We start from the raw sequence: 12,791 nt of genomic DNA, 5'->3' as shown, positions 1-12,791 counted from the left end.
CACAGCAAGCCCTTGATTCTTAGCTGCTGGATTTGCCACGTTTTCTATAGCCTAGCGGATTCGCTTTCCAGAGGACGCATATGTGAAGCGGTACAACATCAGTACGAGAGAAGGAAAGGGGAGTGGCAATAAAAAAAAGGTAGTTAAATCAACGCGGAACACATGGGACTGGGTGAGAGCAAACGGCTGGACTCTGAAAGACCGGGCATCGACCTCAGCAGATCCGTGTAGGAGCAGGAGATAAAAAGAGTCTGTGGCCAACCTTATACACAGCTGTGCTTTAGTATCACCTTTTTCGGACAGGTAGCGCAAAGACGCACACGTCGTCGACCAAACACATGCAGCAATTGAAGTCCCTCGAGTGCATTACGCATGCCCTCCAAGGACTTGGCTCTATTTGGCTAGCAGTCCGGGCGCTGCGAAACGCGGTGCACACGTACATTCACACCGATCCCAACTACCCGGTGGTCGGCGACAGCATAGAACACAATTCTCATCCTGGAATCCATGCTGAGGAGTGCAACAACCAGGTCGTAATCGCGCAGCTCCTTGCCGTCATACTCTCGAAACAGTATTCCCGTAACGTGAACAATGTGTTTCGCCTTTCGATTGACAACGTTCATGCTGCAAATGTGCTGTTTTTTTTTATACTAGCTCTTCCTCTCCCATACGTCGGACATTTCACGGGGTGAGTCCTTCGCCACTGAGCTCCGTCAGAGTAGCAGCGCACACGGTCACTTGTGCCATGACGCTCAGCTTCCGTGAAACAAGCCAGTTAAACCTCTTGGTCTAATTTTCGTGGTTAGGCTGCCGCCGCCACACACACGGACTGTCGGTAAAGCGGCCAGGCAGCAGTTGTCGATAAGCGTCGCTTCTGCTATACGCCAGTCTGCCAATCTTCCGGAGCGCGAACAGGAGGCCATGCGCACCAGTCAGTGTCGTGGCAATATCCCCCACGTGGAGCGTCTGAAAACTTGTCTTCGGCATCTGTCCCTCACGATGAACAAATGAGCGCGAGAAATCACGCGACGGGCGAACAGAGAGAAAGAGAGGAGCAGTCAACCGAAGGGGAAACAAGATGGTACAGCTTGGAAAGGAGCGAGAAAACGGGAGGGAAAAAGGGGGAGGGGGAGGGGGAGCGAGGTGCCGCACACGGCTGCCTGAGCCCCCATGTACGGCGAAGGCGAAACAAGAAAAACGGATACACAGCTTTCAACTATGGACTCGCAATCGGAGCACTCGAAGCAAGTCCGGCGCATGTTTCGATTGCTGGACTGCACAACGCCACTAGGATTTATTTCTCTCCGGCACGAAGGCAGTCCATCAAGGAAACATTTCTCACCTGTGGATAAACAAACAGACAAGCAGTGTCCTTCACAATAATGCAAAAGCCCCCAAATCGAAAAGAGCAGAAGGCTCTCGTGCACGTGAGTTTCAGCTGACAGCGGCTCATTAATCATCTTACCCTCTGCTCTATGCAGTCTTGCCACGCCTTGCACCCCGCCCCCTCTCCCTCCCTCCCGCCAGCTAGAGCTCTTCGATCTCATTCACGTACGTGTACGAAGAGAAAATGACAAACAAATAGCGAAACCAGACAAGCTGACCGGCGTGCTTGCGCATCGCGGCCATGCTCTCCCAGGCGGATGCGGGTGGAATGACAGCGACAAAGCTGGTGCGACTAACGCATGTGGATGACCACAGGGCATAAGGAAGAACCGCCAGCAGTCCAACGTACTTCAACAGCAGATTCCGTGTTCTGAGTTGCAGGTGGAGGAGCCCTGGAGGCATGTTCTCCTTGAGCTCCCGCACGCCATTGTGAACGGCGATGTGGTTAGGATGGCCAGAGACACCGTATTTGTCAAATGTAACAATGGTGCTGATGTTGCCCGCTTTCTGCATGTACGACTCGATCTCCCTGCGAATAAGTAACGGGCTCCAGATATTACACATTCCGTCTTGCAAGTCGGCGTGGTCGACGACTCGAATGTTACGCCGCTGCACCCCGAAGAAAGCGCCACTGGCGTAGAGCTCCTTCTCACGCTCCTTTCCCATCCCAGCGTAGTTACCGTTGGACAGGCACAGGAAATGCACTGTGACCCGCTGTGCCCGCAGGGAATGCAGGAGTGGCGTGAAAAACATTGCCTCGTCATCCGGGTGCGCAAACACAAACAGAACGTCACTGCGAACAGACGCCCCGGCAAGGTTCGATACCTTCATCCACAGCAGCAGAAGCAGCGCCAGCACCACGCTGATGCACACAACTGTGATACTATGCATTTTGCGGCCCCTGTCACGCCGGCGTCCAGTTCAGCAGCCCAAGTGACAAGAATAGAGAAGCCACAGCACGTGTGCCCGCGTCGTAATCCCGCTAGCCTTCAGCACTAGCACAACAGGAAAACGGAGTGCTTTGTCAAATGACACAAAATTAAGGTCACCGCAGAAAACACCAACAAAGAGAAGCAGGCGTGGGTGTGGGAAAGTGTCTCTGTGTGAGCAGGGGGTTGGAGAGGTGTGCCCGGCGCCCAGGTCATGTGGAGGCCGATAAAAGCAGAGGGTTGAGTGAATCCACATAAAATCCAGTACGCACCGCCTTATGATGATCCTCAAGCGACGCGTGGTAGCACTAGCTGCTCCGCAGCACCTGATGGTGAGGAGAACCCCGAGGCAAATAGGCCCCGCCCCCCTCCTGCCTCGCCTCAGCGCGCGACATGCACTCCTTGGCACCGTGTGCCGGCGCAAGAAAAGATCGATATTTCAAGCAAAGAGCACTCAAGCACACTGAAGTAACAGGGAAACGAGGAGGAGGACGCGAATATTCGTCCAGGTGAAAAGGTGAAAAAAAACTGAAGAGGGCAGAGAGGCATAGGTGAACTAGGTGGCAAATGTATATAAGTCAGCCATCACTTTTCAACTGAAGTTACAACAAAGAAGTTGAGGAACAATGCAACACACAACAAGAGCGGGCGGACGAGGGTTTAGGCGAGAGCTAGCGGCCGTACGTCCATACGCGGTAGACGGAGCACAACCCAGAGAACAAACCTGCGGTACTCACAGCCCCTTGCAGCTTCCATCCTCTCAGGCCTGAGAGAGCAACAAAGATGTCCAGCAGCAGTTTTGCCTCCGTTACGCAGATCCAGTGCAGCTCAAAGTCGGTCCACAGCAGCTGAGCATACGATTCCACGTATACGACGTTATCGTTGGTGTCGTGCGCCGCCCGCTGCTGGTATTTGATTATCTCCTTCAGCTTCTCCTCATCGGTCGTGGACGCCAACTTGCGGCGCAGCTTATCTACCCGGTCATACTTGGACAGAAGAGAGAAGGAGTCTTTTGAGAACATGATTTCATTCGAGGACTTGGTGGCGGACGCGTCTAATATGCCTTGGTAAAGGCGCAGCGTATTCAGAAACAAGTCAATTGTGAGAACGGGAAGTCCGCACCGCGTTGCCAAGTAGATGAGACGGCCAGCTACGTTACTGTGGAAGAAGCCCTTCTGAACGAGAAAGGCAACGTCCTCCAGCAAGGACTTAACGAATAGCAAACCCCTCGCCAGCATATCTAGCAGCATCTGGCATTGAATGAACAACGCCACCCACTGGCCACCGTTCACCGGAATGTATACCAGCTCTGATGCCTTAATGAGCGTTACGCGCATCCGGACAAACTCGCCAAAGAAACGGCCGAGGCGGAACATGCGGCGGCTATTTATGATGGTCATCAGATTCCTTTCCATTCGGGAAAAATTCGCACCTGGCACGTAGTTCACGTTGAAGTCGACGGAATTCCACCACAGCCGGATGCGCAGCAAATACTGTGCTACTTTGAACAGCTTGTCTCTGCCTTGGTGCGTCTGCAGCAGCTGCCGCAGACGCGTTTTCGTGGTGATCCCCTCGAAGGGGTTGCACCCTAAAACACGCAGCGCCTCACCGGTGACAACTTCTTGCAGCATCATGACATCTGATATCGATCATGCAGTTTGGCAGTCACAACGCATCCACAGTGGTGCGCCAGACGCGGCAAGAGAAAACGACAAGTGGAAGCAAAAACCGGAAGAGGAGGAAAGAGGAAAGGACGCGTTGCAAGAACTGAGAGCAAGGCATAGAGAGAGGTGTAGATCGAGAGCCAGAAACCTTTGGTACCAATAACATGACTTATTCAGCGTGCCTCGCGTGCATGGCCCTACTTGGGGGCCTTTGCTCGTCTTCTTTCCCGTTGCATCATTGCTTCTTGGTCGGCTGCCTCACTGCACAGCCCCATAAGATGAGCATCACATGAGGATACCCAACTAGCGCGCACTATACCTTCCCGGATAAACGAGGGACGGCAGTGCCCAGATCCCTTACGCAGCTTCTGTGCTCTGCGTCAGCACCCAGTGCCCCTTCCTCTAGAATTTCTCTTCTTACACAGACATGTCATGACTCTCCTGTCGCTCAGCGCGTTCCTTGAGCGTCCGCTCCAAATCGAGCTCTGAAACGGTCAGCACGTGAACAACCCAATCTGCGGAGACCGACTGCAACCGCTTCGTCTGGCCAGCCGTAAGATTCACTGAACACACACGTCGCATCAGCGCCCCGAGAGCACCGCCGCGCTCGATGGCTTTCTCTCCCGTCTTGGAGCGCTGCCTCGTTGCTTTCTCTCTCTGGCACCGTGCCGCTGTGCGCGAGTCCACCTTCACGCGATATACGAGCTTTCCGCGCAGTTCTCGGACTCCGGTGACATCATCAGGATTCTCTTCCTCGCGAGAAGGCAAGCAGCTGGGCGGCGGCACAAAAGGCTCCCACTGCGAGTCGTCAGGTGTTTCGCATTCCACCTGCTGCCCACGCTTTACCGCCACCGCCTTGTTCCGAGGGGGGGCGATTCCATGAAAAGGTGTTTCCTCAACGGATGCCTTGTCCACCTGATAGTCCTCCACGAAGCGGACCCACTGGAAGGTACTCTTGTCGCACGGCAAGTAGTCGCCGACCCTGCAGTTCTCCATGAACGTGGAAATGCGATTCTGCGGAAACAGCTCTGCACGCCGCTTTGCCGCCTTCGAAAAACTCAGACCAAGGAGGCTCTCAATACGCACAAGGCTGTTCCACGACGCCATGATTTTGCCGCGGTGATGCAGCCCGGCCTGTTGCTCAATCTGCTGCTCCGCGTAGCCCAGCGCTTCGCGCTCGTGACGCTGCAAGAGGTGGTACTGTGCCGCCTCGCTACCCAACAGGAGGGCATCAGTGGGGGAGTGCGAGCAACAGATCATGCCGTTCTCCAGCACCTTGGCAGCCATTTTGGTGTCGTGGACTGCCATGTCCTCCGCGCACCGCCACTGCGAGAAAACCTTCCAATCGCCAAGCCCCTGTTGAGCAGCGGCCTTTCCTACCGAGCGCAAAGCACGCACCCGGTCTTTTGTAACCCCATCTGACGCCAATTCCTCCGCAGCACGGCGCTGCTGCATCAACGCCTTTGTTGCACTGAGCGCATCAGCGCTCGAGGTGCTACTGCTGTCACTGACACCCACAACACCATCCACGACGGAAGCAATATTTTCCAAGGCGAACGATGGCCCTGCTGCTGCTATCCCGCTCGCAACAGTCCTCCTCGCCGCCTCGGCGTCCTCCAAGATTCGAAGTTGAAAGAGAGCAAGTTGGTACCAGCATGAGTCATCCCCTGGCAACTGACTGCACATTTGACGCATTGCTAGCTCAATCCGCCGCAACTGTAGGTCTCTGGCAATCACCGTGGCGGCCAGACCCGTCAGCATACAAGAAAAAAGCTCAAGCCAAGCTTGTCGGACCTCCTCGGCCTCAGCGTCCGTGTCCAGCTTGGCGTAACGGTCTGGCCACTTCTCCGCTGTCAACACATTGGATACACACCAGCATTCGGTTTCGGAAAGCGCGTGATCGTCCTCATGGCCGTTAGTGCAGCGGCGATATTCCTCGAAGAGGCGCTGCCAGCCATGTAACGGAACCGAGAGGCCAAACTCATACAGGCTCTTTCGCGACTCCACTGATTCGCAGCAGGCCGCAGCCCTCACCCACAAAGGGGCGCTGAGTGGATCCAATCCGACTGCCTGCACGGCAGCCAGCGCCACATCCTCCGTAATGGCAACATTATTGCGCTCGGCAAAGTCAAAGTACGCCTCCCAGGAGTCACAGTAAACGGCGTCATCAATGAGCGACACAACGCAATCCCGTTGCTCTGTGCTTTCCAGAGACAAGACAAGCTTGGCGCTGAGGGCCGACTTTGGAAAGCGCTGAACAAATTCCTTTGCGTCCATGGATTTGGAGAGACTGCACTACTCATCGAAAAAAAGAAGCGAGCGAAAATGACAGGTGACCGAAGCAGCGTTTCAAGTAGAACGAAAACCATCGGTAACATGATGACCAGGGGAAGGTGGCGCGTCATGAATAAGCGCACCCATCCAGGGAAAAGGCAAGTATGGAGACTCCAGCGAGCGCAATGCCCACAAGCTGAGAACTTTAGTAGACTCAGCTCGCCGCTCTCAATTCAATGAACGACTACACCTTTGTACATTTTTTTTGTTGAAGACGGAGCCTCGTGAGCTATGAGAGAAACCAAATGAAGCGCGTTCCTACGCGGAGCAGAGACTACCTGAAAACTACCACAGTGAACATGTGCCCATTCAACAGCAACAACAAAAAGCTACTGCTAAAGCGAAGGTTCAGCCGACGACTGTTCCGGTTCCACAACAAAATAACTAGAGGGTCCGCCGATCAACCAACTCCACGAGCTCACGTAGTTCGAGTACCGCTCCATCGCCTCCAGAAACTTGTCGCGATCGTAGGCAGAGGTTGATGGCTGTTGTTGTTTCCGCACGATATCACCTCTGTTCATCGTAAACGCCTATCCTTCTATATTGGGGATAAAAGGGACGAGGCAGCAGCTTCTTCTGTAAGAGTAGCGCGTGCCACCATCCCCCAAAGGAAGCAATTTGTGCACAAGGAGGGGTGCAGAGATTCTGGTAACGGAATATTTCCTGATGACGAGAAAGAGAGAAGTAAAGAGAAAGAGACCGGTAATAGTTGCAGCAGAAGTTCGGGGAAAAATGAATTTGAGGCAATAGATTAGCTACCAACTGGCGTCGATCCTCCTCCACTCAGGCGACCATGAATCACCTTCCATGCGGTGTGTGTGCGTGCTGAAAACCAACAGAGCATGCACTGTCTTGTCCCTCATGTTCTGCTGAAAAGCAGCCACGTATCAAGGGTCTACAGCCGAAAGGCACCGAAGTGTAGACTAATGCAAATAAAAGGACTACGCCTCTCTTTTTTTGCTTCATAAACAAATCCATAACTCAGCATAAAACTAAACGAAAGCATATTTTCCGTTTCTTTGATGCACTCCAGCAACACCTTCCAGTGCTACTGTACCTAACTACAAGTCCTAGGGCACAAAAACAAAAAGAGTGTTATACACCGGCTGAACAGTAGACGGCGAGGGGGCATGAAGTTAGTACGTGTACTCCTTACCTGTGTAACCGGCCCAGCACTCAAATTCCTTGATACCACAATCCCGATTCAGACCGTTGTTACCCCAGCCGAACATGAACGCGCCACCAGGGAAACGGCGATGACGAATGCGCGCGAACGGGTTCTCGGGGCCCTTGTAAGTGATGTAGTGGTGTGAGTGACGCAGCTTTTCGTACATAATCCAAATCACGGCAAGCATGCCAAGACCCGCAAGACGGCTGCTGTGGCGCAGACCGTGCATGTTCGTCGAGTTGAACAGCGGATCATCTGGCATCGGGAGCCGGCCACTGCGGCAAGAGGCCATGTTTTTGATGCAAGATAAAAATGTGGTGTGCTAAAAGAAGACCAGGTGAACACTGCAACTGTATGCTGGCGACAATCCTACACTTGTGTTTGCTTCTTGTCAAGAAACACGATTGGTGAACTTAGCCCACAGCAAGTGCACATGTAAGAAGAGAAAGGAAACAGTAAAAGAAGAGAGTAGAACATTGAGATATCACCTATGTGTGAGCAGGAAGCACAGTACTGAAGTACTCCGCACGACGGAAAACCAAAAAAAAAGAGAAATGCACTGCTATGTGTGCTGAATTAATAAGCACTGACCCGCGGTGCATTTCCCATTTTCAGTTCTGCTGAGGTAATCCCTTCCAGTGTGAAAAGGCGGCTGCAGTCCTCTTCCGATGGGTTTCAGAAATATCGCACGCACCGTTTCTGCCCCTCAGTGGATACCCCTGAAAACAGCCTGCTAGCTAAGATGCATGAGTGCACCGGTACTGATGTGTAGCTTTTTCAACTTACAGTTTTACTCTTTAATCGCGCAAAACAAGTAGACTATGGAACTCGGTGCTGCGTTTCCGTCACTCTGCTCTCACAGTAGGACATAAAATCCTTACTCGCCCTATTTATAGATCCTTCACTTTTTTTTCCAATACTGTAAAGCAGAAAAAAACATCGATTCAGCTCAATCACTCGTTTCGGTGCACTTTTCGCCTGTTCTCGGCGGCAGCGTCCCCTACAATTTCCTTTTCGTCGAGATCATCCAGCACCGGGTCCATGTCATCCCACAAAGCATCTCCTAGCGTGTTGGCTTTTTCAGGCTGCTTCGTGTTCACGACGCCACTGAACGCCGCAACTTTATCTCTCAGCGGCAGTTGTTTGTCAAGCAGCAAGCAATTTGCCTTTTGCTTTACGTACACTGACATGAGCAACTTTCCCGTCGGCACGTGGTACAGACGCGCTTTGCGGTCCAGCCCCGTGACACCAAGAATTTGATGACCAGCGGGATGCTTGCACATGCACCTTACACTTCCGACACCGCCACGCAGTTTCGCGCGAGAGCAAAAACCCCGCCGGGTATCGTACAAGTGAACGTCGCCGCTGGCCTCTCCAATCAGGAACTTGTTCGCATTCCATTGCAGCATTGTTGTCGGGCGCCGTTCAATTTCTCTACAAATCTCGAATTCCTGCACTGGTCGGTCATTCGAACGCCGGTCATAAAACCGTACCTGATGATACGCAGTGCAAGTGGCAAAAACATACGGGTTGACAATGCACGCGCCAGTCACAAACACTGGGAATGGAACATCTAAAATGTGGTCTCGAGCGTTTCGCGCCTTGAAAACGGGTTCCTCCAGGGCCTCGGAAGCTAAGTCGTAGACACACAGATCATTCTCCCTACCGCCCATCGCAACCATGCCAAACTTACGGTGGATATGCAGCGCATCGATTGGCCCGTTGCCCGCCAGCGACAATGATGGTGTGAGATCACTATTGAAGATGCTCGCCTCGCCATCTTTCGAGACAAGAACAAGCTTTCCCTTCACAAACGACATGGCGTTGGGCAGCCCTGCGACGGTGTTCGCCTTCACAGAGGAGCTGACAATGTAGTCGTTGAGGTCCAGCACAGAAAGAACGCCATCATTCGATGAGAATGCTACAGACGACGTGCTACTATCCTGCCAGCACATGCCCATTATGGCGCGTTTCCGGCTTTGCTCACCAAATGAGAACTTGAGCGTTGCACCGCTGCTTTTCGAGATGTCCCATATTTTCACAATACCGGTATCGTCTCCAGTAACACACGTCATTTTTGATAAAGTTGGTGGGCTTCCGCTCAGCCTATCACCATCATCAATAGGACTTGCTTTGAAAACGAACGCCCAACTTCAAAGAGGTTGTAGAAATTGAGGATAAGAAACTGGAACACAGTATCTTTGCCCGCGTGGGTTTGCGGGGCTAATTCATCGGAGGAAGCCCTGTCATTGTAGCACATATGCACTGGTGCCATTCACAGCAGCCTTCCTTCTTTGCATCCCTCTGAGCACCTTTTAGCAGCACTTTTCATAACAGTAGGCGTCTCAGTCGGAAAAAAAAGAAACTGCTCGTTTGGACAAGTAATCATCCTCATCCAAAAGCTCTCGAGCACTCTCGCTGTCCAATTTTTTGTTTTTATTCTGTTCCTTCGCCCTTTCTTTTTTTTTTTGTTTGCTTCGCGGCGGCAGCCGTCGAACATTTCGCACCTTGAAGTGGAAAGGAAAAAAAGAGCCCCGAGATGAGTACTCCATCACACAAATACATCTCCGATATTCTGGCACAGCGTAGCACATGCAAATGAACAAGAATCACCGTAAGCATTGCATCCCAGAGGTGATCCTTAGTGGGAGTACACAGATACCCACAAGAAAAAAAACAAACAATTCTATACCTTGTGGATTTCCAGCTGCTTGTTAAAGTCGCGCACAGATATATTGATAGCGGCGCTAGCTTCAAGGAGAACTTTTTGCCGGCGCAGAACATCGATAAGGGCATTTTGCCGCTTCACACACTGCCTCAGCCGATTAATCTCATTGTGAAGCGCAGAGCCTCCATTTTCTGTACAATCCGCATCACGAGCAGTTGGTGCGGCGGCGCCTTCGTGGCCAGCAGATGTGCATAAAACAAAACCCTTCTTTGCGCCGCGGGCTCGTCGCAGATCAAGGACTTCTGCTTCCAGCAGCTGCATCTGTCTCCGCAATTCCTCTGCCTCTCGCTCTGCTTCACATCGCTTTGCCACTTCCTCTGCTAATATTTTCTCCAGCGCCACTTCGCGATTGACAGCGCCGCTTCCTGTCGAACCAGTGCTTTCCTTCTCCATTACTGTGGACAGAAAAAGTTGAATCTACCCCGCTAACAAGCGTGACCGAAAAATGACCAAACATGCAAAATGGAAGAGGAGGAGGAGGTATAGTTGCATTCTAAGATATTTCTTCAAGAAGATCACAGACCTTTTCGTGCCGCCCGCCGTCGCACATGGGTATATTCCTCGTACAAATAGCCGCCCCACCCAAACAGGGTCCATGCGTATACCAAGTCCAGGCACCAAATTCGCTACACGAACACCTCCGTCCGCCTTAATCCTCTCTCCTGATGCGTGGGGTATCAAAAACACAGCGGAGAAGCGACAATTCACCAACGCCCAGCGATCTCATGGTATCGTTTTTCCCTCATTTCCTCCACCATGCACGATGCATCAAATTAGGACTTCGTTGCCGAGAAGTCATTCCAACACGGAATGAGGGGGGGGAATGATTTTGCTTCCCGCTGTCCGGTCAAAGAAAACCTTTCTCTTTTCTGCGGGCGCGTGGTAAATCCCATGGGCTTCGCCAAGTTTCCCGGGCACGACATCAACAGCGACAGGCCGCCCTAATTTGTGCCAGGCCCAACGCCCAAAACGCGACTGCCCGCATCAAGTGGCAGGGCCTCTTCCACATCGGGTGCGGCGGCCTTGGCACCCCAAAACAAAGATCACCCCTTTCCCACCCGCAAGGCAAGTTGGCGACGCCCACGCGTCCCAGCTATCGTTTTCAGTGCATGCGTAAGTGTCCTGGTGTCAGCGATGGCGCTTGTCAGACCCACGCCGATCTGAGCGGTGTGTGTGCATGTGTTTGTCTCCCCCACTGGGCGTTTCAGTGCCGACACCAAAGGGCAAAAGCAGACCAATCACCGTGACACCCCCATGCGCTGGACAAGGCGGAGGGGGGGGTTGCAACAACGATGTCGGTTGGGCATGCTGTGGGGTGTGCGAAAAAAAAAACGGAATGCCGTTGGTGACGCGCACCGCCGGATTACGTGATGCGCATCGCACTGTTTCACGAAGGTCAGAACAGGTTCCATGACGGCGTCCTGCCCCACTTAAAGCGCCAACGGTGTCTGCCCGCTTCTCATCTCCACATGCCGCGCCAAGGCGCCCACGATACTCAGTACATCGGCCCCTGGCCGCGTGACGGGTTTCTGCGCCCCTTCCGCTTGCGTCGCGCCCCGCCTATCCGCGAGGACTAACTGAACTAACGGCCGTGCGGCGCGCGCGCGCAGGCGTTGTGATGCGGGGCCCCTGTGTAACCACCGTGCGTTCCCAAAGGCGCCGCTCGTTCGCTTCCATTCGCCTTCTACAATCCTCTCATCTTTCCGAAAAAATTCCCAATCACGCTCCACCCGCCTACAGCCACACCATGTGTGGGACGCCTCTGCTCTTCAGGAACGCAAAAAGTTACACAGGGTTTTGCCTTTTGAATTCCCCCCTCATCGGTAACTTTTTCCGCTTTCGGCAGTCAAACGGCAACCCTTTCCCTTCATTTTATCACCTTTTCATTCGCCCCGCAATCTCTCAAGAAACGTGCGCTGCCGTGATGAGAAATACGAACCTTAAAGACACAGAGGAAGAAACGGATATTCGCTGGGATGCTCTCCTCCACGCGCCGCGCTTTGGTTATTATGTGCGTGTGTGTGCCGGTGCGCTTGTTCGCACTGCCCCTATGACGCGGTAGGGCATCACCGGGGGCGTTCGCTGCACGAGTCCGCTAGCTACACTGCCTGTTGTGTGCGTTTAAACTGCTGCCGTATTTCTGTGTATTGTGGGTTGTTTGCGCTGCTGATGCGCTATATGCAGACCTGTGTGAGGTAGAACTGTGATGGTGATAGTTGTGGTTATGACTGTGGTTGCGTTGCTGTTATCCCTTGGTGTGCGTGGTCTATTAAAGGTTGTTGTGTGCGTGTGTTATGGTACGGGGGAGGGTCAGGGTCAGGGTCAGGGTCAGGGTCAGGGTCAGGGTTAGGGTTAGGGTTAGGGTTAGGGTTAGGGTTAGGGTTAGGGTTAGGGTTAGGGTTAGGGTTAGGGTTAGGGTTAGGGTTAGGGTTAGGGTTAGGGTTAGGGTTAGGGTTAGGGTTAGGGTTAGGGTTAGGGTTAGGGTTAGGGTTAGGGTACGGGTGTTGTTGTGACTTGGTGTGTGTGGTCTATTAAAGGTTGTTGTGTGCGTGTGTTATGGTACGGGGGAGGGTACGGGTTAG

General features: G+C 52.9%; 6 protein-coding genes across 6 annotated transcripts; all 6 read right to left on the bottom strand.

The window, feature by feature from the left end:
• Positions 1-1,527: 1,527 nt before the first annotated feature.
• Positions 1,528-2,277, bottom strand: LMXM_09_0040 (N-acetylglucosaminyl-phosphatidylinositol deacetylase; the record flags this gene model as incomplete). Its single annotated transcript, XM_003872637.1, has 1 exon — positions 1,528-2,277. One exon carries the CDS (start codon positions 2,275-2,277, stop codon positions 1,528-1,530), a length of 750 nt encoding a protein of 249 aa, XP_003872686.1.
• Positions 2,278-2,986: 709 nt separating this feature from the next.
• On the bottom strand, positions 2,987-3,949 carry LMXM_09_0030 (conserved hypothetical protein; the record flags this gene model as incomplete). The annotated part of the gene is made up of 1 exon (XM_003872636.1): positions 2,987-3,949. One exon carries the CDS (start codon positions 3,947-3,949, stop codon positions 2,987-2,989), a length of 963 nt encoding a protein of 320 aa, XP_003872685.1.
• Positions 3,950-4,396: 447 nt separating this feature from the next.
• LMXM_09_0020 (conserved hypothetical protein) lies at positions 4,397-6,256 on the bottom strand (the record flags this gene model as incomplete). The annotated part of the gene is made up of 1 exon (XM_003872635.1): positions 4,397-6,256. One exon carries the CDS (start codon positions 6,254-6,256, stop codon positions 4,397-4,399), a length of 1,860 nt encoding a protein of 619 aa, XP_003872684.1.
• A 1,193-nt stretch (positions 6,257-7,449) lies between these two features.
• On the bottom strand, positions 7,450-7,773 carry LMXM_09_0010 (conserved hypothetical protein; the record flags this gene model as incomplete). Its single annotated transcript, XM_003872634.1, has 1 exon — positions 7,450-7,773. The coding sequence occupies one exon, from the start codon at positions 7,771-7,773 to the stop codon at positions 7,450-7,452; it is 324 nt and encodes a 107-aa protein (XP_003872683.1).
• A 661-nt stretch (positions 7,774-8,434) lies between these two features.
• Positions 8,435-9,556, bottom strand: LMXM_09_0005 (conserved hypothetical protein; the record flags this gene model as incomplete). The annotated part of the gene is made up of 1 exon (XM_003872633.1): positions 8,435-9,556. The coding sequence occupies one exon, from the start codon at positions 9,554-9,556 to the stop codon at positions 8,435-8,437; it is 1,122 nt and encodes a 373-aa protein (XP_003872682.1).
• Positions 9,557-10,167: 611 nt separating this feature from the next.
• On the bottom strand, positions 10,168-10,602 carry LMXM_09_0003 (conserved hypothetical protein; the record flags this gene model as incomplete). Its single annotated transcript, XM_003872632.1, has 1 exon — positions 10,168-10,602. The coding sequence occupies one exon, from the start codon at positions 10,600-10,602 to the stop codon at positions 10,168-10,170; it is 435 nt and encodes a 144-aa protein (XP_003872681.1).
• Between the last annotated feature and the right edge of the window lie 2,189 nt (positions 10,603-12,791).

This window comes from Leishmania mexicana, chromosome 9 (assembly GCF_000234665.1).
Source record: "Leishmania mexicana MHOM/GT/2001/U1103 complete genome, chromosome 9".
NCBI classification, from domain to species: Eukaryota; Euglenozoa; class Kinetoplastea; order Trypanosomatida; family Trypanosomatidae; genus Leishmania; species Leishmania mexicana.
Note: the sequence above shows the minus strand (reverse complement) of the source record. Positions and strands in the feature narration are given on the sequence as shown.